The sequence below is a fragment of the Betta splendens genome, chromosome 2, assembly GCF_900634795.4.
Source record: "Betta splendens chromosome 2, fBetSpl5.4, whole genome shotgun sequence".
Classification (NCBI taxonomy): Eukaryota; Metazoa; Chordata; class Actinopteri; order Anabantiformes; family Osphronemidae; genus Betta; species Betta splendens.
In genome coordinates, this window is record NC_040882.2 from 9,307,656 (window position 1) to 9,332,238 (window position 24,583).

At 44.7% G+C, this 24,583-nt stretch overlaps 2 protein-coding genes across 13 annotated transcripts in view; one reads left to right on the plus strand and one right to left on the minus strand.

The window, feature by feature from the left end:
* Positions 1-1,100: 1,100 nt before the first annotated feature.
* Positions 1,101-11,779, minus strand: tubgcp3 (tubulin, gamma complex associated protein 3). The gene is made up of 23 exons (XM_029141480.3): positions 11,574-11,779; positions 10,570-10,677; positions 9,742-9,809; positions 9,578-9,655; positions 8,986-9,194; positions 8,112-8,290; positions 7,869-7,981; positions 7,095-7,220; positions 6,924-6,992; positions 6,651-6,783; positions 6,398-6,564; positions 5,529-5,639; positions 5,332-5,440; positions 5,047-5,236; positions 4,822-4,957; positions 4,672-4,740; positions 4,441-4,576; positions 4,265-4,353; positions 3,705-3,836; positions 3,476-3,616; positions 3,256-3,372; positions 3,043-3,137; positions 1,101-2,853 (listed from the first exon to the last, which is right to left on the minus strand). The coding sequence occupies exons 1-23, from the start codon at positions 11,647-11,649 to the stop codon at positions 2,787-2,789; spliced, it is 2,718 nt and encodes a 905-aa protein (XP_028997313.1). The 5' UTR covers positions 11,650-11,779; the 3' UTR covers positions 1,101-2,786.
* A 1,456-nt stretch (positions 11,780-13,235) lies between these two features.
* Positions 13,236-24,583, plus strand: part of atp11a (ATPase phospholipid transporting 11A) — a 30,815-nt gene continuing 19,467 nt past the window's right edge. For 9 of the 12 annotated variants that reach the window (XR_008692813.1, XR_008692820.1, XR_008692821.1 and 6 more), the window contains exon 1: positions 13,237-13,622. Coding sequence is in view for 9 of the 12 variants with exons in the window: in XM_029131050.3 (XP_028986883.1) it covers positions 13,578-13,622 (45 nt within the window). In the remaining 3 variants the exon portion in view is untranslated. Of the gene's footprint in view, positions 13,623-24,583 lie in introns of all 12 variants that reach the window. The other 3 variants (XM_055503155.1, XM_029131064.3, XM_029131058.3) reach the window with 2 other exon arrangements.

Sequence of the window (24,583 nt, forward strand, 5' to 3'; positions counted from 1 at the left end):
GTCCTGTTTTCATTACCCTCCTCACCATCAAAGGGACGGATTTGTTCACACCACGGCTGTAAATGAATGAACGAAGGGCCTGATTGAACAGTCTGGATATGCTGGGATGCAATTTCTGTGTGCTTTCTTGCCAAAAGTGAAATCAAAGACTGAAATCTCCTAGATTTCCTCTCGTCTCCGCTCACGGTCACCTCTGTGACCACGAGCCCTGAGGCTCTGGGCGAGGTGCAGATGTGGCTGCTGGTGGCAGCTGGATCGCTTTCACCCACTGAACACCTGTGAAACACATCACTGGTGTTACGCTGGTTACAGAAATAGTAGAAGGAAGAGTGTTTAATGAGACATGCTGCAATTACGCGCACATCCAAGAGTGTCACACAGACTGGCACATGCAGAATCAACTGATACCAGGTCAGTTTCTCAGCAAGGTCTTGCTCAGTTTAAAGGTCGGCAGTGCAAAGCTATTTTTAGAGAGCAGGAAAAAAAGAAAAGACACGAGGGGCACAGGGAATACTGGGAGGCATGTCTCCAGGGATTAGAACCCACTTTGATGTCCTAGACCAGTGCACTGACAAGAACCATCATTCCCACAGATAGCGGGGAGGGAAGATAGGCAGGTCCATGCGGGCGGTTTGTTCTGGCTCAGCGGTCGGGACCCCGTCGCTCGGTGCTCAAACTTCCCACAGTCACAATCTTCCCTGGGTTTTTTATCCACAAACGCAGGAGGCTGTGATGTGCACGAGCCTAAAGACACAATACACACGTGCACCGAGAGCAGAGAGGCAAACAACTGCAAAATGAGCTTTTCAAGGCTGACGGGACCGGCGGCTCCGGGGATAAATGGTGGCGCGGTGTGTATAGCAAGACCTCCCCGGCCTTTTAATCTGATGGTGGACGAGGCAGATAGGAGAAACTCTATGCTGCTACGCCCTCTAGTGGTTCTACCATGTGCTCAGTTCAGGCTCAGATGTGATGGAAAACTAGTCTTGAAGGTATTTCTACGGTGTTGGTACCAGAAGGTGGCAGCAAGTCAAAGCTAACTAAGTTACCGTGACTCCGAGGGCAGAGCTGTTCAGCAAAGAAACAATTAGTCAAACAAATACTAGAAAAGGTTTTATTAAAGAATAAGCTGGATTGTTTGTATGTTCTGTACATTATGTGCTAAACCACGCAGAGAAGAGACAGGCAGTGCAGCACTGCTAGCCAGGTCCAGTCTGGGGTTTACAGTGGTGATCCTTCAGAAAGCAGTTTGCTGGTCTACAGGCCATGTGCAGCACTGCTGTGACTGACTGCACATATGCACAGAGCGTGAGCAGAAGTGACGCTGGGGGGGGTTTGGGGGCATCACAGGAGGCAACCACGTCCTCACCTTCATTTTAGTCACAGAGTAGATGTTTAATATTTCTCTGCTTTATCGAGTTCATCGAGATTAGAGCAACGGAGCAAGGAAGGAAAAACGTTCAACATTCTGTGAGTTGAATACATGTATGTTGCTTTGGGCAACGCTCTCACCACACGATTATCGTACAATAGAATTTACTGTATAATCTGATAATGAAGATGCTACTTGACAAACAGCTGTAGCGTAAAAGCATCTGAATGTGTAGTAATGTGAAAAAAGGTTCACTCCAGACAAAACCACACACACACGCACGCGCACACACACACACACGCAGGTTGGGGCTGCTGCTGTGACTTGTTGGGTTCAGGTCACAGCAGAGAATTGCAACTTTAATTTAAACTGCTTGTCAATCGCATTAAACTTAAAAACGATCTTCTGTGAATGCTGGATGAGGCTCTTTTCAGAAAAATAAACTGCTCATGTTGCACATTTAGGACCAATAATTCCTTTAAAGCTGCGTTTCCTTTGGGAGTTATTTACAGGTATAGTTTCTATTCCGTGACAGGGAAGTGAGGTCGCTGCGTTGTAGTGAGGATTGTTTTTCATGATCCATCTCGTACAGACAAAAGAGAGGGAAACAGGAGGACGAGTCAAAATGATGAAGTAAAATGGTGCTTTTCCTGTCTCAAAAAACAAAACTATTTATAAATCAGCAAACTCTTGTTTAATGGAGAATAAATGAGAACTTGTCTGCATGACCGACTTTTGCCTTTGAAACACTGTCTGAAGGTGTTGGTGTTTTGCATTTAAAAAAAAACCCTGGATCTGAGGAATTCGCATTCAGCATTCTGTTTTTCTGTGTATGAATGTTCAACAATTACTCATTTTAATAACCGCTACAAATATAAAAATTGAAAAATGATGTCACCCATATCGGTCGAACCCTAAAGGGACGTGAAGAGCCAGACGTGCTAATGTGTTGAACACACACAGACACTTGCATAAACTCTATGTACATACATTGTGTGTTTGGCAACCACGCGGAGAAGTCGTTGGTTTCCTCTCGTTAATAAGGCATGCCGTGGACGGTGGGCGGTGACTCTAACAGCAGCGTTGTCTCGTCTCCACAACCTCAAACCTCCCAGACTGACCTCACCGCTTACAGGATCTGTGCTGAACGTTGCTCGGTCTGATTAGGGCGCGTTTACTCTGCTTCGAAAGTTCGTGTTGCTGGACTTAAACTCAGGGTTTTCTGCGGAGCTTCCCCGCGGTGATGTCATCACTTGGTACACGCATATCACACGCCGTGCACGCCGAGCACAGAGCAGCACTGGACAGGGTCCTCCAAGGCATGACATCATCCTGATGTGAAGCACGGAAGTCCTGCTAATCAGTCTGACTCTGATGTCACCAGCAGCCACTTGTCAACGCCGAGCGTGTCCCGTCAGATGTTTGACAGCCGTCGGCCTCGTGTGGCACCAAGTGAAGCTCTCAGCCTCGGCTCTCTAGCCCTGCACACAGGAAGTATTTACATGAACAACATCCTATGATCAACATAAATTACTGTAATTAGTTAATTGTCAACATCAGTTTCCTGTTAGTACAGTGAGTTAGGCTGGTATGAGACTGATTTATTGCCATTGTTTATCTTTCCCACAAAATGAAGGTTTAGGATGCTGACCTATAAAAAAAACCCAAACCTGTAGTGTTCATTGAAGTCCAGTCTGAAGCTGAGGAAACGCAGACTCTCATCCGAACTGGTCATCAGCAGCACCAGGAACTGCTGGACAATGCTCTGAGGAAAAAAATAAAATCAGGGAAGTCACGGGGAGGAATTTTGAAGCTGACAGCTACTAGAAACATGTTAAAGCAAATAACTGGCTGTGGTTTGTGAAGGTGGCTTCAGCTGGTACCTGGTAGAAGTGGGTGAGGATACGGAGCTGGGCGCGCATCTTAGGAATGCTTTCCTGGAACTCCTGAATCCTCCTCTTCTCCTCTGCTTCCTGTTCGGCCGTCACTCCCCACTGACCCTGAATCAGTAGACAAACAAAAGGTCACATGGCTGCTACTTTTGTCTTCCCATCATCCAAATCAATATTTTTGTTACCAGACGTCCAGCCCTGTTCCATTTACCTCCTCCTCTCTCCGCTGCTTCTTCTCTTCAAACTGCAGTCTTAGGCTGAGCTCCTCCAGGGCCGAGCGGTACAGAGTGTCCTGGGCGTTCTGAAACTCGATGATCTGGTCAAATATGGCTCTCAGCTGGTTCAGCAGAGACTAAGAGGGAGAGGAACTGATTAACACAATGTGCATGAAAGACAGCGGGCTGACTAATAAGTACTAACACCCTGTGCGTGTGCCTTACCCTGCTGTTATTGTCCAGGAGACATCTCGAAATGATCGTGTCCAGGAAGACTTCGTGAGCAGCAATAATGTGGTCCAGATCCTGAGCCTGCTTTACTTTGTTCCACAGCTCGTCCCAGGAGCACTCCAGCACCTACACACACACACTTTACTGAAAGTATATGGGAATGACACTGCCCTCCTTATAACAAAAGCATATTGTACAGTCAGGATCATCAGCTTTTAATTCGATGGTGGCGCCTACCAGTCCAGAGTCAAGATATTTTATTTATATTTCTCATGATTGTTTTATAAGATGTCTGAGAGGAGAAGTCTGTTCTTTTACCAACAGTAAGAGCCCACTTAAGCCTAAAAAACTGCAGACCCATCAGTCTGACTTTGAGAAGAGTTTTAGTGTCTCATTCCCTCAACTGTTCTGCAGTTTCTCTGGATTCGAACCAGCAACAGTGTCAATTAAAGTCAGGGTCGTTATACAGACACAGCAGATCTTCCTGCTGTAATTACCACCCGCTGCCGAGGGGGTTTTACGGCCTGTGCTAACAGCGCTGCTAATGGTCTGACCTCGAAGGTGATGTAGTACTGCATTTGGTGGATGAAGTGGACCATCTCGGAGGCCAGGATGTGACACTGATGCAACACGCCGGACAGCTCTGTAGGCGAATGAGGGAGATGTTTAGCAACACTGGAACAAGTCCTAAGAGTGAATGCGGAGATTAAACTGTAATGCATGTGTGCACCAGGCATAGTCTTGAGCAGCTTGGCATTGCACATCTGTCCCTTCCAGATGTCAGTCAGCGTGTATTCCATCCTCTTTGCCCTCCACAAGAAATTGAAGACGCGGAGGTAGTGGCCCATACATTCCCTTGTAAAGACCTAAAATGTATAAATACATTTATAATTTGGAATTACTACAGTTGTACAGCAAGTGAAGGTGTCTGCTTTTGCAGCTGTTTGTTCAGGTGCGTTACCGTAGCAATGGGTCCATCCACGTGGTAGTCTAGACTGAAAACATCCCAGCCTGTGTCCCCAGGAGACACCTGAGGTCAGGAATAGGCAGGGGTCAGAGCTGCAGGGAAGCATCCTCACACACGAACAGGATACGGACACACACTCATTACCTCCAACAGACGAACATCCAGCCGCTTGAGGATCTCGGCATTGTCAAACTGGGCGTTGGTGGCTCTGACTGCCGTCTCCAAGATCCCCGTCAGGTTGTGCTGGTACAAAGTGGTGGCGGGACGCGCCAACTCCGGCCTGGGACAAAACAATTAGAACACCATGTACATACAGTACTGGCCCATCTAGCATTCAGAGGGTGCATATTCAAAGTGTGTGTGGCTCACTTAAGCAGGTCCATGAGGTGTCTGATGAAGTCTCCCTGGCCCAGCAGCAGGTATCTCCTCATGGCCTGCAGGTGCTCAAGTAACAGGTAGTTGCGGTTCAGAACGTCCAGCAGGTATTTGCTGGTGTCAAAGTAGGCAGCATCGATCTTCTCCTGGAAGGCCCCCTCCAGGTCTGACAGCAGCTCAGCAGCTACGAGAGCGTGGCCACAGAGGCAAAGCAGGAAATGCGGCAAAGGGGCTAAAGGCCTAATTGGACTCCATGTCATGTGTCAGTCTAACTCTTACCATCTTTAGGCGTGTCAGCAGATTTGGACGCTGGTGTGATTTTGCTCGGCGGCGTTCTGTCGTGGCAAACCTGATGCAGGAAGTTGATGGATTTACCAATCAGTAGAACCTAGAGGAGAAAGACAAACATGTCAGAACATGACAACCAGGGACTCTACTGTGGCACCACCCAACGGGTTGTTTTGTGTACACTGTACCTTGCGGGCTTGGTCCATAGCGATGAACGTGGGGATCATCGACTTCCTGAGGGAATACTTGTCGTGCCACAGACGATCAGTCTTCACGTTGGGATCTGATGCCACAAAGAACTGCACAGACACGGCCGATGAACAGCATTAAGTCACGTCCAGAGAGGCTGAATGTAATATAATACACATAGACATAGAAATAGACTCTATGACACTTGGGACAAAAACTCTGCTGGGTTCAGTGGATCTCTGGACAGTGGGTGCAGTCCATCCTTTGTCACATCCGGTTAGATTGTCCATTTCTCTATTTACTTCGCATGCAGCCCATTAGCTTCAACCGGCCTTTTGAATGGACACGCTGGAGGCCATGCACTCTACGCAGGCCGATACATTTCTGAACTGAGCCCAACTGTCAGGATTCTCTGCGGAGCACTTCCTCACAGCCTATTAGCTGCAATAACGCTCAACAAAGACAGAATTCTCTGTGTATTTAAACACGGCACTTAAGACCAGAGCCCAGTGATAACTAACAGTTAGTGGTAGAATCATAAATACTGCCAGTGAGGGGGGAATAGACAGAGGCAGTGAAAGGGCAGGGAGAAGGGAAGGAGAAGCATCCATCACTGGGTTCTCCATTACACCTCTCTCATCACTCCTCATTTCGAAGGATGCCCTGCCCCTCCTGATCCTTCATTTCTCCTCTTCTCCCCTCACAGTAATGTTCTTTTCACATTACGGTCAATTGTCAGAGTAGGTGAACAGAACAAGTTCCACAAATGGGCAGTAAATTCTTGTTGGTTCCCCCGTAAAAACACTTCTGAAAGCAGGATTCATCTTTCTCATTACAGCTCTGAGTCGCGTCTCGCCCCTCCGTGTACCTCGTGGTACGTGTCCTCCAGCTCCCCGTCGTAGATCCACCTGTAGAGGAAGTTGAGGATGGGGTGCGACACCAGGCTGAGGATGTGCTGGACCAGCGCTCTCATCTGCGGGTCTCCGGTTTTCCCATAGGCGTGGACGGCCGAGGCCAGCTCGCCCCCCTTACGGCCTGAACACAAACACACATTCAAGGCACTCGCTGCTCACGGAGCACTTACATCCTCGGATGCTACGTGTCAAAAATAGCGCGTGAACCTTGGCAGAAGTCGACGAGAGCAGCCAGCGTCTTGAGGCGCACTTTGGGGTCGTACATCCAGACCAACAGCCTCCTGAGAGTCAGGCTGCTCTCGGTGCACATGTTCACACCCTGGTCATCCTCCACCTGCAACTACAGTGTGCGAACACACACATGTACTGTAAGGACAATGAACACTGCTGCTCACACACCCAGTGTCAGAGCAGATACTGGTCACATTTTGTGGCACTCGCACTCTGAAGAGGCGAATACGTTTGATGTGATGCGCGTACCTGCGAGTGGAGGACAGACAGCAGCCTGTAGTACTCCTTCAGCTCCTGGTGGAGCGAGGCACAGAAGCTCTGGAGGGCACAAAGAAAAGAGATATGTATTTCTACAGTACAAGGTGCGCTGTAAATTAAAAAACATGCAAAAATATGAAGCTATGACACGCGCAGACTCACCTGTCCGACCAGCCCAAAGGCTCGGTCCAGACTTCTGGCATCGGTGTATTTCCTGACTTTGTTGTGGAGCCAGCCGAGCTCAGCCAGTCTGCTGCTGGTGTCCCTTAGGGACTTGCACAGCACCACCTGGAGAGGCAGGTGGAAAAACTTGAGTGAAGTTACAGTAGATCAACTTTCAGAAAGTTCAATCTATCACATATTTATCGAGCAGGCTCTGTTGAAGTTGCATCATGTACCCATTATACCCGGCATCGAATTTAACACGGGGAGTGTTCACAATAAATGCCTCATTAAACTTTCATTAGTTTCGTTAAACTGATTTTCCAAAGTGTCCCAAGAACAGTTTAAAACATCTCCATCCTTTGGCTCACAGAGGACTGACCACAGGACTATGTTTAGCATCACAGAGGGAACGTGGGAGCGGTTCCATCTGAGACCTTGCTCCTGATGATATGACAAGATGATTCAGAGAAAAAAATAAAAGAAATTGACAGGATGGAGAAGGGAGCAGGGGCATAGAGGTCGATGTGGCGCAGAGCCGAGGAGATTCGTATTGATCTGTTGAGTCTTTCTTTTAATGGCCAGTCAACAACAGTCTTCATATCATTTCATCTACACTGCAGACGTGACCATGAGCTCTGCAGGTCCACCGTGGAAATAAATATTTTACCAAATGATTGTTTTCATCTGAATGTTGTTGAAGGTTGTCCAGCCACTAGATGAGTCAAGTGACAGAAATTCAAAGTAAGTCGCCCGCTGAACCCATCAGTTTACCTTGCTGTCCATCTTGTAACAGTTCTCCTGAGCGTTCATCTTGATGAACTTGCCATCGATTCCCTGGAAGATGTAGAGGATGTCCCGCACCAGAGCCGCTTCGTTCACCTCACCTGCACACAAGGATTTACTGTCCATGAGAAAACACAGTTTGGGCTCTTGGCAAGAGAAAACTGTTAGACGTGTTTTGAAAAAACAAGGACATGAACGTGTGTGAAAGCAGGATTTAAACAGGTCACTCACCAACGGCTTCGCCCTCTCGCCGAGGGCGGACGACTCTGGGTGAGGGAGCCTGAGGACCAAGCAGTGGTCGCGTGGCGGCTGGTGCCAGAGCGGAGGGGGGGGATGCACTTACAGGAAGTGTCCAGGCAAGTCGAGAGCCCAGAGACTGTCCCGGTCCCACTGCAGACAGCGGGGGTTGACTGAAACACACACACACACACAGTTGTTATTTTATTCTGAATGTGTACACATTAGCCAGCCATTAAACAGCCAAGCTCACGTGATTTAAAGCCCTAATAATGTTGTTTTATAATGGCACAAGACAAGAGATTTGTCCTTTTGTGCGTAATTGGTGAGCCCAGACAGCTCAGATGGCTATTTCTAACTGAAGGACCGCTGCATTATTAACAAGGATAAATGGATTTAAATGGGCTTCATTAAACAGACTTCTAAAAGGTCAGAGAGCTCATTTTCTGGTGCTAATTCATGCTTGATGTTAACTGATTTGTGGTGCTGCTAAATAAGTGATTTTACAAGTATCAAATAATCAATTTTCGGCATCATAAAATAAGCAAAATGTGGTTCAGATCTGAACAAGAAACCACGTTATCATCTCTAAAGGGCTTTGTTGCTGTTCAAAGGCTACTCTTACTGTGTCAGGTTATGTACATGTACAATGTAATTAGTTTGACCACCTATATGTATACAGTTGTCTTTTGAGCTATTATGAAGACTGAGAGGAGAGAGAGAGATTTCAGTGAAATTTGTTTAAGTGCAGATGGAGCTGAAAACGTTTTATCCACTAGTATCCATTAAAACTGTCTGCATAGTATAAGCATCAACCTAAGACAGACTGTACCGATTCATCATAATAAAGTGTTCGTGGACGTTTTACCCAGCCAGCAGTGACTGCGGTGTTGGCGTGGGCCCGTTGAGCGTGTAGACGCCCATGCTGGAGATGCCGCTGGTCCCCACGCTGGTTGACAGGCCCACTGTCCTGTCCCCATAGCCAAGGGGCAGGCTCTGGGGTCGGGTGCAGTAGAATGGGGTGGAGTGGGCGTCCCTGGGAAGGGGCTGTGCAAACAATGCTGCATGGTTCCCAACCTGGGAAAGAAAACAAATATTATATATATATATATTCGCTTCACTGTTCTGTCTCCACAGCAGTCGATGTAACTAAATGTGTTATGATAGTATGATATTTATATTTATATATATATATATATATATATATATATATAGATATATATATATTCGATATATATATATATATATATATATATATATATATATCTATATATATATATATATATATATATATATATATAAGCATATCAGCACTTTGATCTTTTTTAATCAAGCAAGAGGACTGAGCCGTCAACTGGGGCAACACACTGCAGTGAAAAATAAGAAACAAGAGCTCATTGAAAGTCAATCTAGTGAAGCCATTGAGACTGCAAGAGTGAGTATGACTGTGTGTTTCTCACCCTGTTGGATGGTTTTCGCGGGTCTTCAGAGAGGCTGAGCAGCAAGTAGAGAACAGACCATCGATGTTTCAGAACGCTCTGTAATAATAAAACATTACAAAATCAGTTTAGAAGATTCTCTGCATCAGGAGCAATTAGGATTTGTAAGAGAGGCAAAGACTAACCTGTGTCTGAAGTTTCCTATGCAGCTCTGAGAACAGAGCAGCATCTGCTTCTCTCCTTTGCTTTACCACTGCAACATCACCAAGACAGAATTGTCAGCTGGGACTCTTGAATTACAATAAATTAAAAACCTGCACTAGACTGTGCAGGTTGCTTCGTTTTAATTCAGCTGCGAGTGGCACACAAACAAAGGATGGACCAATATCATACACCTGGAATCTGAACAATTCTAATGGATGTCAGTTATTGCAAGAGCAAACTGAAAGAGAGCAGGAAATTAATTGCTGAAAAATGCGAGATCTTCTTGTGCAGCTCGCCATCATGCTGTACTGTATGTCTGTATTCATGAGACAGTCGTTTTAATGAAGTTTCAAAGCACAGCAGTCTCAGTAATCCAAAAAGTAGGTGAGGGGTTGCTACATAAAAGTAAAGAAGACTAACGTTTGCTCTAAAGACTTGAAAAAAAGCTTTTTGATGTTCCAATAAATCCTCCTTAAAGCCTGGGATAAATAAAACCTACTTTACAGTAAGTGACTTATTTTTGTTTTAGCTTGGATCAATGTTTCCCCACTAATGCTGCAACCTTGGATACCACGTAGCTCCACTGGGGTTTGCTATTATGGTGCAGTGTCTCCAACAACTCAAAGTAAAGGGCAAACAGGGAGGGAGAACAAATGACCCTCCCCTGGCAGACACAGACAGACAGATTTGTTTCTGGACCAGAGGAAAGGCTTCGCATGACTTTACAATAGGTTTCACTCCCCTGTCGCAACCTTGCAGGGTGAATGTGTGATTTATCGTGAGATTACATGTGTCCAGAAGCCACTTACATTCCTTCTTGATCTTCTCGGACACCAGGAACTCATCCCTTTCGATTGTGGGGGCGTAGTTGCTACCAATGACTCGGACTGCATATTGGAACTGATGAGCAACTTCAGCTGGAGAAAATAATGGAGAAATAAGTTATAACCTGAACCTTGTGTGCATTTTTTCTGCCTTTGCCCTCACTTTGCATTGAGAAAATTTAAAATAAATTATTTTTCCAAGTCTTATTTCGGCTAATATTGTCTTGCAGGATTGTCGAAATTGTGCACCTTTGATTACAGGACTAAAGCCAGGATACAAGATGCAAAAAACGCTCTGATCAGTTCATCTTTGACTCCATCGCTGATCAAACAGGCTAATCTCCCACACAGATGCATCATCCAGCAAGGGCCTGCAGCTAGCAGGACAGCCTCATCCAAAAACGAGAAGAAGTAGCCACACTAAGCAGCTAGCAGGCTCACAGCGGCCAAATTAACAACAAACCACTAACCTAACGCGAGCGGCGTATTAGACAGACGGCCAGAAGCAGCACGCAGCTGCTGGGAGGGATGAGCGGTGACTGTTAGCCATGATGACTGACAGCTACAGGGAGCTAGCCCGCTATGTGCCGTCACACACAGCTAAGGTGACAACCCAACCTGGCACCTCTATTATCACACAGACCCACTTTCAATTAGCATTGAGGCTAACATTTGAAATAAACGCGACTTTCCACTCAACAACATCTTCAAGTCCAACTGGCAGATTTAAGCGTTTTACAACACAAATTACACTAAGTTGAGCCACCGTCAACCGGGTAAAACTCCAAATTTCAGGACTAATAACAAGTGAGTTACACGCCGAATCCACCAACAGGTGATAACAAATCAGACGGTGTATTTAAAAAGATGGTCAATTGTGCACGATCGTAATTGTGAGGAACAAAATACAAAGTGTGTATTTTGTAATGAGCTTCGCTGTGACGTCTCCTGGATACTGGCGCGTAGCGGGACAACGTTGGACGAGGTACCTTCGCTCTTCCCCGTTATTCTGCAGCACAGACTCTGGAGAAGCACGTTAGGCGACTTCTGGTCCAGTGTCGCCATATCGCCAGTGGCTAATAATCTGCGTGTTTCCCAGATATATCAATGAATGACGCTGAACGATACAAACTAACTCCAGCCCCTCACAACCGACAACGCCATTTTGACAAGTGAAGTCAAGTCAGCGTCATGCCGAAAGAATGTGACGACAAATATCACCTTGACTCTTTCAAAGTAAAAGCACAGAATCTCACTGACCTAAAGAAAGAAATGAAATTCTATTAACTTCTAACAACTCATAACAATTACATTAAGTAAAAACAACGTTAACAAATACAGAAGATTCTCAAAAGTATCCACACAAACATATTTATAACATATAACACTAGAAAAGGAAAAATTGGGACAAGTTGCCTCTTAATGTCATTAGCTCATTATAGTCATCATATCAGTATGTTACATAATATAAAATATTTTCAATGTCACCACTCAGTCTACATCCCTATTTTCTCAGTTTTTATAGTTTATCCCAGTTTTTCGACCAACTCAGTATTTGCATGAGGGTGATCTAATTTATAAAAGAAGTTTAGAAAACTTGGTGAGGATAGGTGCATTTCATTCGTTGTATTATTTTGTGAACTACATAATAATAAATGCATCACAAATAACAAAAACACTACAACGAAAAAAATCATAGTGATTTGCAATTTCCTACCCTTTTGATGGCTCTCTTTAATACTTATGTAGTCGGGAATCCATGAGCATTTTATTGTGAAGACAAAAACCGGATGTAGTGGGAATTATTTTGGCACTTGTTTCAGCAAGAACCCGCCGAAAAGCGTCTCAGGAAACAGAGGCTGGACTAGCGGATAAAAACATTTCCCACTAGAAACAAAGCACCGCAGACTGTGGTTCTGACCATAATCAGACCTTATTAGAAAGTGAAGTTGTAAAAAGTGGAAGTATTAGATTTTACTAGTTCGTACTAAGTGATGCAGCCAAATTATTTTGTTGTACCAAATTATCACAATAATTATAATCACTTTTACCGACAGCTAGACGTCAGTTTTTAAAAATGTGTTTTATACTGTAGGTTTCTTGAATATACTACGGTATGTTTGTGAAATAGAGACGGTATTTCAGCACCATCCCGTGTGGACAGCACCGCTGGTTTAGTGTCGGGGTGACCCCCCCCCCCCCCCCCCCCCCCCCCCCCCCCCCCCCCCCCCCCCCACCCCAACACACACACACACACACACACACACACACACACACACACACACACACACACACACACACACACACACACACACACACACTCTCTCTCTCTCTCTCTCTCTCTCTTTCTCTTTCTCTCTCTCTCTCTCTCTCTCTCTCTCTCTCTCTCCTCTCTCTCTGTTTGCACTCTATGTGCACCGCTTGGTTGTTATTGGCATAAATGTTATTTGTTTTTTATTTTATTTTGCAACCTACATCATTTCAACATCGGCAAACTAATCAATTTCCTAATTAACTCAAACGTCCAATCAATTACACTCCCTTCCGAAAACACCAGCGTGCGCATGCGTCCAGTCTGAGCCACCTGTCCCCGGTGACGTAGATGAAAGAAAAGCTCTTTGGTCGAGTCGCGAGACAACAAGATTATTAGTACGCGCGTGTATGAGAGAGAGAGAGAGAGAGAGAGAGAGAGAGAGACGGGGGAGCGCGTGAGCAGTGGGGGGACTGAGAAGTAGTTTCGCTCCAGCTTCGGAGGAGGAGCGCTCGCGCGAACTGTCTTAAAAGTGTAATAAAGCCGCGCACACCGCCGCTCTTCCGTGGGCGAGTGCCGGGTTTACCGGGGCAGCCTCGTTCCTTTTCGAACCCAAGAAGAGAAGGAGGAAGAAGTCATGGAGGGAGCGGGAGAAATAGCACGAAGCCAGCGACCAGAGTGAAGCGGCGCCTGGAAGAGCGAGCCCGAAAGAAGAAGCGTCCGGAGAGGAAAGAGGAACAGAATGGGGATGGACTTCAGCACCCTGCGGACCCTCATCAGCAGATACGTAAGTTTGACAACACCTCAGTGCGTCTGTGCGTGCGCCTTATCTCCCTTCTCCACACAGAAACTCCTCATATTTTCAGAGAATGAACGAACCGTCTCACATTCCGTCGAAGCTCATGCGGATTAAGTTTCACTGGCGAGGGCGACTCTTGGGGAGATCATCGGGAAACTAGGAAACACTCGGAAGCGGAGTTTAGCTTTTTAAACTAAAACGACTTGAAAACACGTCCCAGCGTTTTTTAATGTAACTTGTTTTATTCATTATTTCAACGTGAAGACACATTAATGTGAACACGATACACGTGATCTGTTGAAAGTGATCTTTTTTTTAAAATTGCCATGCGTCCCATTTGTATTGACTTTTCGCAGTAAATCAAGATACTGTTAAGACTCACTAGCACACACCTTCAGTCCACGAGTGATCAATGTAAGGTGGAGTCGGACATTGTTTTTGTAACACCGCATTCTTAACGCATGTCATGACGGGACATGCAGAGAGATGCAGAGGGCCCATTACTGTTAGGTTTGTTGGAGTGTTTTGTGCAGCTTTTGTTTGGGCCCCTTTAACATTCTCTCCTTATTTTTATAAAATAATCTGATGGATCTTTATTGTACTCTCACTTATTACGCTTCCTTTTCTAACACAACTACTGTACAAATGTAGCAGCCAGTCATCAATTATGTAATCCAGTTGTTTTCTCCCTGCTAGTCAAATCGATGGGCAGCAGTGGAGCCACCAGCCCCGCGTGGCTGTGTGTCGCGTTAGGAGTGTGTGACTAGCAATAATCCAGGCAGAGCCCTGCTCACATGAGACCCAGTGAGGTTTACAGCTCAGCGCCACGCTCAGCTGAGGCTCAAGCACAGCCTCCCAACTGTTGCAAATGGCTGATTAAATACAAACCCCGCCGCACGGACGGCGAAATGGAGCCTTTGATAGTAAGAAGCGTGCAGAGACAGGCCCGTGGCTGGTAAGATGTGGGATGCTGATGAGGTCTGCTGCTGTAATTGATCTGGGTAACTGCTTTAGACAAATGGGTTGGAGTTAAATTGATTGTATTGCTGCTGCAAAAACTCAGATACTGGGAGACTACTGAATACGATTCACATTCTGACCACATGTGTAATGTAAAGATAAAAACAGAGTCGTTCTTTATATAATAAAGGTAATATAATCATGGCAGATATCATCAAATGAAAGGCAATAGGGTCAATCCATCGATCAGCCTGTCAAAAACTAGTAATAGAACATGTTAACAGTTATTATCATAAACTACAATTCACTGACTTTCTCTGGCTGTGATGTGATGAGAGGATGGAAGAGGTGACGAGTGGAGAGATGGCAGAGACTACAAAGCGCAGGCACAGGAAAAGCAGGTTAAAACCAGTAATATGTGATACAATCAGCGGATTTTGGGTAATATATATAAAAACAGGTAATATAAAGAAAAGCAGGTAGTCAATCATTTATTGTTCCACCACTTAGTGTAGGGCAGATACGACAATTCCTGTTCTCCACACATTTCACCTGATACAGTCAATATCATTGAGCTGAAATATTTAGTGAATACAAATTAAAGAGTTTTATGTTCTGTTAAGTTGAAGTCACATACATACAGTATACTCCACCAGACCAGTTGAGCCATTGCAGACCTTTGTTGGTTTTTCTTTTTTGGAAGAATTTGTTGAGTTGTTGTCAGACTTGTTGTCTGATTAGATGGAAGGCAGGGCGTGTTGTGTAAGCCCATAGCTCTTTGGTGGAGTGTGACATGGAGAGTTTTACGTTTTGTACAGATGAAGGAAGAATAAAATGTGATCACAAAGTATCACAAGATCAAGATACTTTACTGTTCTCCCTCTCCTCCGACTCACCATTGATTGAATGAGGTAAAACATTAGCCTTGATAGATCTGTCAAAAGATTAAGTGTGCAATAAAGGCAGACATAAACCATGATCCAGCTACTGTATTACCTACACTGTTGTAATACTATAATAGAATTTGTAAGTTCCCAATTCTTCCTTAAAGAATGACCATTTGCCGTAATGATGTGGCGATAACTCGTTTGTATAGGGGTGAAGGAAAGTCTGGTGGGAAGCATTCCTCTGCTGCTGACTAGTCTGAATTCCCGGACATTTCTCTCCCCTTTCTCTCTGTCTGGCTTCCCGGCACCCCGTAGGGGATTAAAGGGTTACTGGCGTTCACTATACCCTTACCCACCTAATCTAGTAGTGCTAATATCCTGAGTAGTGCACCGTTTCTTTAGCAGGTTGAAGCACATTAGCTGATCTGAGAATAAACAATGAGTGCATATCTGCTGGCGTTCGTATCGTCGCCTCTGTGCTACTTCGTGCAGCCCAGTAATTGTGGCGGTGGAACAGAGTAGTAGTCAGGTGACACAGAGGGCAGCAGATCACATGAACTCCTTGGCGCTGTCTAGTTGTCAATAATTCATAAGCAGAGTGGCTGACAATGCAGACTGATGTCTGAGGTCTTCCAGAGCTTGGCTGCTGTTTGTTGGGGTCCAGGAACACCCAGGGGTGCATGATGGGATTACAGGAAAATGAGGGTCAAATCAATTTCATTTGCAATAAATCATGGAGATAGGTTTTGTTTATCACTTTAATTTAAAACTGTTTATCTTCTCTGTGCTTTATTATTTACTTTATTATTATTTGTGCTGTTTTCTCTGCCAGAACCTACACAATTTAATTGTAAGACACACAAGGCTAGCGATTCAGAGCTCCCTCTATCATCTAGACAGGGTAATAATACAATAGAGACTGCATTTATGTGCATTTAAATCAATTCAAGGTAGTGAAGGTTGTCTTCCATGTTAAAGAACAGCCGTGCTGTTGTAAAGCTGTGTAACAGCTTTCAAAGTGTGCCACCAGGCCCAGCACCGGCAGGTTTCCTCTCTGCCTCATGCTAATCAGGCACCACCCACTGGTCCATACTCTTCACAATCCACAAAGTGCACCAGGGTTAACCTCTTTACCTGAAGGATTTACAGGCTCCCACTAAGCCACTCGGTCATGAGATTGTCTCGCTGCTTCACCGTCTACTGCTTCAGTCTCTCGGCCCCGAGCTGCAGTGTCCTGTGCGAGTGATGTTTGAGGTTCTGCAACAGCAGACGAACAGTAGGAGAAATCAAAAAAGCTACATCAGCAAAACAGAATAGAAGGGCAAATAAAGCAAGCCACTTCCTAAATATTAGCACTACAGAACCATGTTGGTAAATCTGCATAATGCAAAGCCAAAGAAAATAGGTTGGCGACAGTCAGATGTGAGGATTTGCAGCCATTTCAGTGTTTTATATGATTGCAACTTAATGGGAAATGTGTGTGCTGTCAGTTGCACAAATGAAATATGACATTGTGATTTTCCTTGTTTGATTGAAATATTCTTGTGTGGCCAGTAACAACCAGTATTGACATTATTCAATATTCATCAAATAAGGTTTGTCTTTGTCTTTGTGTCTAAACATAGTTAAAAATAAAACCATAGTACAATACATAAACTTGTGTACTACAGTTTCTGTTGCAGTACCTGCTAAACAGTTAGGAAGCTCCATTAAGGGACTGTGTGCAGTAATATTGACAATGTATTAAAGGCCGTCGGACAATGAGACAGATGATGGATAGCCTTGGGTTAATGGTGCATAGAGGCCTCTAGCCAAGAGAGGGACACTGATACAGTAGGAGAGAGATGTTGTTTGAACTTGGATCATCATAATAACATTGCTCCTGGTTGCCAGCGAAAGTGCTGAGAGGCGCAGGTCCGCCTTAATGTTCTCCCTGTCCGTGGGAATGATCGCTGGTCTGCTCGCCGCTGGAACACGCCATTCCCCACGGTCTCCTGGCTGGAGAGGGAAGAAAAGTGAAGTGAGAGGTTACTCCCCCTCTTTCTAGATGCCGAAGAGGCACTCTCTCCCTCATCCATTTGGGTCGAACCTCTTCCTCCTCTCCCATCTTCGCGTTGTTTGCTGGAGACATTAGCAGGTGGTCATTAAAGTAACTGGTGATAATTTGGATTAATGCTATGGAAACTCTGTGTGATGATGTCAGTGGCAGGTGCTGGAGGCAGGAGTCTTCCTGCGACAGATACTGTACATCCAGGGGACTTGAATTTGGTGGAGCTGATGGACCTGGCCTCACGTCACAAGGCAAACTTCTGGCTTGGTTGGACCTTGTTGTCTTGAGCGAATGCCTTCGTGCCTTTACGCTGTTTGCTTCCTTATTTCATAACTTTGCATGTGTTCGAATGCCGCTACTGTGCATGTGTTCATTCTCTGATATATGTCTTTGTAAATGGAAGTGGCAACCACAATCTAAATATAGTTGAAATTTCAGGTTGTTTGACTACTGTAATGTTAGTTCAGCTATTTGTTGAACAATGCAAAAAGTTAACAATGAAACATTTAACTATTTTTCATGCATTGACTTCCTCTGGTTAAAATAATCAGTTGCCTGCATGTTTTGCTACCGTTTGTTTGAGAATCCCTGATATAGACGTATCTTTGTTTGCCTTCATATCGCATTTGTAGAACACAATAGTTGGTGAATAGTTGGTGTGTTTTCGCTCACTCTTGGCTGCGGTATTACAAAAGCTCTGAGCTCCTGTCGTTTCCCCTGACAGAGATTTAAAAGCTTTTCAATGACATCCAATGGGAGCACTTGAGGAGACACTTCTGCAGCTTGAACCTCTGTAGTGAGCATTAGTACAGCAACTATAAAAGATACACTCTCCTGTGTTGCCAAGAGACAAAATTCAAACCTAAAAATGATTATTGCCTGGAAATTCAGCTGATATAGTGAGGGGCGTTTAATTGCTTGTCAGGGTCCAGGATTATGCTGAAACTGCCGAGCACTCAAGCGTTTTCTACAGTTGAGCAACCCGTGCGCATGAAATGCCATTGATTATTTGGACATTATCAATGCACTTTGGCAGGCACCGCCAAGCAGATGACTGTCATCATCTCTACTGTACCTCATCCCTGGCTGCTCGTCTGCCACAACAGAACAGCACCAGCGTCACACGCACACAAGGCCACAACCCAGTTTGCGGCAGGAAATGTTGGACGCAAGATGCAAAATATCAAAAATACTGTAGGCCTAATAGTTGTTTTGGCTGGGCACAAAGTGTTTTAAGTTGTGTTGTGCTGGAAATGATTCTGAATCTGCGTTGGAAGAGTTTAGAGCGAGGGGTGTAACACAGGAGAGCATTATAAATAATGCAGCTATGGTCACGTAAACATATTTTTCCGAGTGCAGCATTGCTCAGAGTGAAGCCAGATGACAACACTAAATCGTTAAAAGGTGCCACGTCAAACGTTTTAACATGAATAAGTAATGAGCACATTAATATTTGAGCCTAATTGCCAAAAACAAAAGAGGGCTCTGCAAATCTGCAAGGAAATACTTTGCTAATACACTTGTGTGGGCTCCAGGTATGGGGTTAGGTTGTGATGTGAGCTAAAGTCGAGCTCAGGAGGCAGCATCTTGAATATCATGAAGGCTACAGTAGCTCTGATGGGAGGAGTGGTGGAGTCGTGGCAGTGCCAGTGGTCTGGACCTCATCCAGAATCTGTGCTTTAAACCAGCAAGGTGTTCTGCCAAAGCCGGGGGCGAGCTGCGTTTGTATATATTCAGACTGCTCTCTTAAGGGACGTAAACATTTTACTTGGTCCATTGTTATTTTGTCCTGCTGCTTCAACCAATTGAAACGCTGGTTGTGTTTCATACCAGTGTGCGTTGATTCCAAAACATTCACACTTCACACTATCACTATTGCGTCAGTTTCACCAGCGTCTGACTAAGATCTCACTTACTAAATCTATTTCCATCACTGTGCTTGGCCTCAGTCAGGTGACTGGTCTCATGAGGACCGCATGATGCCTTTAGGGTCCCCTGGTCTGTCCTGTGATTTGTTCACGCCCCCTTAGATGTGATATTGTGGCTTGTTGCTAAGGAGTTTTAAGATCTTACGTTGGTTATGGTTGATTGAGTTGTTGTACTGTGTTGCTCCTAAGAAATAGGAAAAAAAACAATATATAGCTCTGAATGTTAGGGAGAAGGGATGAACGCAGGACAATGAGCTTCATCAAATGAATGGAGTCAGTGGTTGAAAAAAGAAAAAAAGATGATTGTTAAATATGGTCGTCACAAAAACGATGAGCACACAGTAAATCTCTTCTCCCTGTACATTCAGGCCGTATACCTGTCCTTCTATAGGCAGCATGGAAGGACAGCAGGATGCATGGGGACAGCCTGAGTAGGACAGAACAGGAAACAGAATGAATGAAGCAAATAGACCATGGGGTCACTGAGCCTTTTAATACTGACTTCCTGTTGGGCAAAAAGTACTATTTGAGCAAGAGAACAAACAGAGGGCGAGAGTAGGAACTGCAGTTAATCATTAGTTGATGACGAATTGTTGAGATGGACTTATTGTCCCTGTGAAAAACTGGACACAGATTGTGTTTATGGTTCTTTGTTGCTCAGACTTATGTTTAATGGACTTTGTAGAGATTGGTTGATCATACTGTAATTGATAGTCCACACACTGTGGTGGACTGTGGGGTTTTTAATCTACTGTAAAAGCAATGTCAATTTATTTACTCTGCAAATCAGCTGCCAATATTGATAATGTTCCGACCCATTTGATCACATATGTTGATCCAAACATAGAAAACCGTCTGCATAATGGTCAAACTGCATAGCATTGGAGCTTCAAGTCCTATTTAATAAAATAGCTTGTCAAACAACAAAATGAGTATCTGGGAATAAAAAATAATTGTTTTATTTCGAATCGATTTATTTGTGTGTTTTTATCACTAATTGACTGCACAAACCTTGTAATGAGCACCATTAAGCAGCCGGATTCTTCCAGGCCAAACATTAGGAGAGGCTGAGAGGTTCTCCCATTACAGCGTATGATGGGATGGAGGCAAATGGAAAACTGGGGGAAATAAACACTTTGGGAGACAAATAGTCTTAAGGTGTGTTTTTGTGGATTTTTCTGAGCGGATTATGTTACAGCACTAACAGGACGAGGTGGAGCATCGGTAGCGTGGAGCAACAGCTAATGGCATTGTTGCCCTGAGTAGAACACAAATGAAACCTCACAGCCTGAGCGTCATCGCTTATTGGAACACGTTGAATCCTGCTTTTAGGGGATTACGGGAGAATGAGTCAAGTCAAACATTAGTCGGCACCTGATTCTGGGCTTAACAGGAGTTGTTGGTGAGTGACCCTGAATGGTTATTTTTCACAACCCACCTGGACCCAAAAAGCTCATATATTGTTTTCCTGCATCTATTATACAGAATATCTAAAGTTTCTTCAACATGATGGCACTTTTCTGCAAACACTGATTAGTCACTTGTACCGAGAACCCCGCTGCCTTTGAATGGCAGCGCCGGAGTTATTTAAAGCTAGACGAGCGTCCACAGATCAATGTGGGCACTTAGCGCGACCTGGATCCTCACACACACACATGATGTTTAACTAAAGAGTTTGCTGAGGCTATGGGAACATTTACTGTGCAGCAGACACCTTTAAATCTCCCTGCAGCGCTCGCGTGATTTTTGATGACAGATTAAAATGCTGGAAGGTTTATTTACTGGAATTGTTTTGTGCGTGTGCTGATTGGGTTTCTAGTGATTACCTAATCCTTTAAGAGGAATACTGTAGTTTGGCAGGGTTCAGGTTAGTTGGCCATTTCCTGTGAGTTTCATGCCAGCCTGCACAGTTTTTGCTGTGAGTCACTCTGGTAATGTGTTTGTTAGCAGCTCTGGATGCACACTGAGTGAATCACTGACATTTACTAATGTACTTATGTATGCACAATGAGAGGTAGCGAGCAGAGGTGACAGCAGCTTCCTTCTGTGCTTTTTTTTCCATGAGTGATGGGAGTTCAGCTATTAGCGTCGTATTACTGCAAAGCACTGTGCACTTCAGCTAACAGAACAACAGCCTAATAGGAATTAGGCTGTTTCTCAGGAACGTGCCTCTTCTACTGTATGTTGATGTCCCAGTTGTAAAATCAGACGATCGCCACAGACCTGAAAGCATCCAAATAGTAGATTTTAACCATCAAGCCTCAACTCCCATGAGACCGGGAAGTAGCACTCGGTCAAGCCATGGGGAATCATGTGACTATCTGCAGCCTTCTCTCCCTATCGCACACATACAATAGCAGACACAATGAACCGGCTATGAACTGTGTGTAAAGGTATCCACCTCCCGTCTAAAAGGAAAGCGGGGCTTACCCACAGGAAATCCACTACAATGATCCTCCTATTTGCTGGTCTGCAGTCTGCCTTGTCCTATCTTGCATAGATTTTATTCACTGTAGTATCTGCCCATGTTCCACATGTTCTCCAGCTCTGGTCATTTGTCCTTTTTGTAATTTTGGGTCATCATAAAGTACAAACACGATTGGAGAGTTTACACGTGAAAGCAGTGTAATGCCGACAGACGTACTGAGGTTACTCTCCTTTCCTGCTCTCCTTCCGACCACTTTGTCTTCCAGCTTATCAAAGAGAGGAAGCAGTGATTCAGCAGGTCGAGGTAATGTTTTGCATTGTGTTTGTACACCCACTACTTCTGTGATATGTCATATTGAAATGCCCATGTGCTCATAAAAAGCACAGAAAGAGTAATAGCTGGAGAAGCTGGGAAGCAACATTTCATAATTATCTAATAAAGGCCTAATAGAAGCCTTTCAGAGCTGCTGTACAGTGGTCTGCTGACCCACATAGGGAATGGAAGCAGGTTAGTGCCTATTTCAGCTTTTTTTATATCAGTGATCTCCTGAGAATCCTCCGTTCTGCTGTTTATGCCCACACTACTCCCTTAGCTTTACTTAGAATAATAGATGCAATAGTAGGAGATGCTCTCATTTGATACAATCAATTTTTATTGTTATAAACCAATTTCGCAAATTTGCCTTCAGGGGGATGTGGAAACAGGTCGATTCACATGAACTGTACCCAACAGCTTCTATATTTTAGAGTGTTTCTCATGGATCAGAGTTCTAATAGTACTTAGTGGCGTCAATTATATTTCGTAAATTTCCTAGTAGCCTGAATAAACATCCATGCTTTTTCTTCATAAGGATATACATGCATGAAGAGTGATGCTCAGAAAACCCGCGTGGACTGTTTTCCACATGCCGTCGTGGTTGAAGGCTGAAGGGTGGCGTTTAAATGTGGATGAGAGGGGTTTATCCTTATCGCGTTCGTTCTGGCCTATTGGCCTGAGTGAAGCTGAACAGCATAGTGACAGATGGGGAGTACAGCTGCTATTTAATCAGGACCTCAGGTGGCACACGCACCCAGACTGGCACATATGAAGGCGATGGCACAGGTGGACTAACATGGCATCTTTAATGCATCATAAAAGTATAAGTCTGTGTAATCTGTGTAATCCCCTGTCCTGTGGAGCTGCCTCTCCTCACCATGGATGTACTGTACATACTGCAGCAGTCGGCCTCCTGCACTGCCTTACCAGCTGGCGTATAGCACGGGACCTGCACGTGCACACCAAACACAACGTAGTACAGGCTTGCTGCTATTTCCAGCCTGCTCTCGTGACTTTTTTTTTTTTTTTTTACTTCTTGTCCAACGGGAGAGGCCAAGAAAAACGTGTTGACTTTGGGAAACGCTCTTGAAAGCTTTCTCTAGTACTGGACTAAATACCAGGACTGAAACACAAGCGCTGCTAGAGTAGTTAGAGCATCTCTACCTGCAGCCACTCCAAACAGGGTCCGGTTGCATTCAGTTTTCAGTCATGGGGTTTCTCTTATCGCCATAGGTCAGCGGCATCGGAGCACACGCTCCCATGTTGGATTGCGCTCACACATGCAACCCTGATGTTTGACGCGTGTTTGTGTGAGCGCGAACGAGCGGTATCGCGGACAGCAGATTCCGGGCCGCGGCTTTTGAGGACGCTCATTCTCGCCGCTGCCTTTTGCAGCGGGAGATAAAACTGTGGGATTGGTCATCGGTAAAGCTGCAGACGAACAGCGGTCAGTGTGTTGCTGCAGCGATTCCTTCCTCCCACACGCAGCGATCGGTAAATGTTATCTTCTTTTTCCAGGCATCGTAACTTTTAATGCCACTGTATGTTGATGGCTGGTTCCCACAGTCTGCGTTGAGCACGATAAACCTGTAATACATCTAAGTACATCCGCATGGAGGAAGATACTTCTGCAAGCATCTGTTTATCTGTCGGTTTTAAGCGCTTAATGGAACAAATTACGGACTTTAGGAACAAAAACAACTGATGAGTCAATACAGCAGTTACACAAATGTAAAGTATGAGACATAGTTTTATGACCTACAATCTAACACTTATTCTTGTTCTATGTGCCTTTAAAATTAGAGCTCTGGCGTGGGCTCTTTTGACGGCCGGCCCTTTGCCCCGGTCTGATGTAGTACTGGTGTAACAGCAAAAGCTGGATTTGTCACCCAAAAACACATAAGAAAGTAGAAAAGCCACGTTTAACTTTATTTTTTTTAGAAAATGTGTCAAACAGGTTTGAATAAATGTCCTACTGTATCTTGGAGAAACTCTGTGCAGGCTTATACACAACATTGCGGTGATACATTTTGACACTGCTTTTGCTGCTGATCTCCAGGTGTGTGCCAGTGATTTTTGAAGCTATCATTAAACCTTTTTTCTTTTTATCGGCGTCTTCAGTGAATCTGTCCTTTCTTGTTGTTGGCAACAATTACATCAGTGACATGGACTCTACTGTTTTTTGCTGGAGCTGTTTTCTAGCTAACACACACAGGCCTTTAGTTCTCCTGGTGACATATTGTTCTCTGGTCTTGTCCACCTCCTCTATGTCTATAGAGGTCCGGTTGAGGTGGGGGGAGTTTGTTTCAGGATTTGTGTCTCCTCTGAGTGTGTGGGTGGTGTTAGCTCTTCCTGTTTACAACATGCTCCTCTGTTCCTGA

Coding starts and splice junctions, on each gene's coding strand:
- tubgcp3 (XM_029141480.3), bottom strand. CDS start 11,649: ATGGCGACACTGGACCAGAAGTCGCCTAACGTGCTTCTCCAGAGTCTG. Junction 9,195..9,577: donor CGCGAAAACCATCCAACAGG/GTGAGAAACACA, acceptor TTTCTTTCCCAG/GTTGGGAACCATGCAGCATT. Junction 5,237..5,331: donor TGCTGACACGCCTAAAGATG/GTAAGAGTTAGA, acceptor ACGCTCTCGTAG/CTGCTGAGCTGCTGTCAGAC.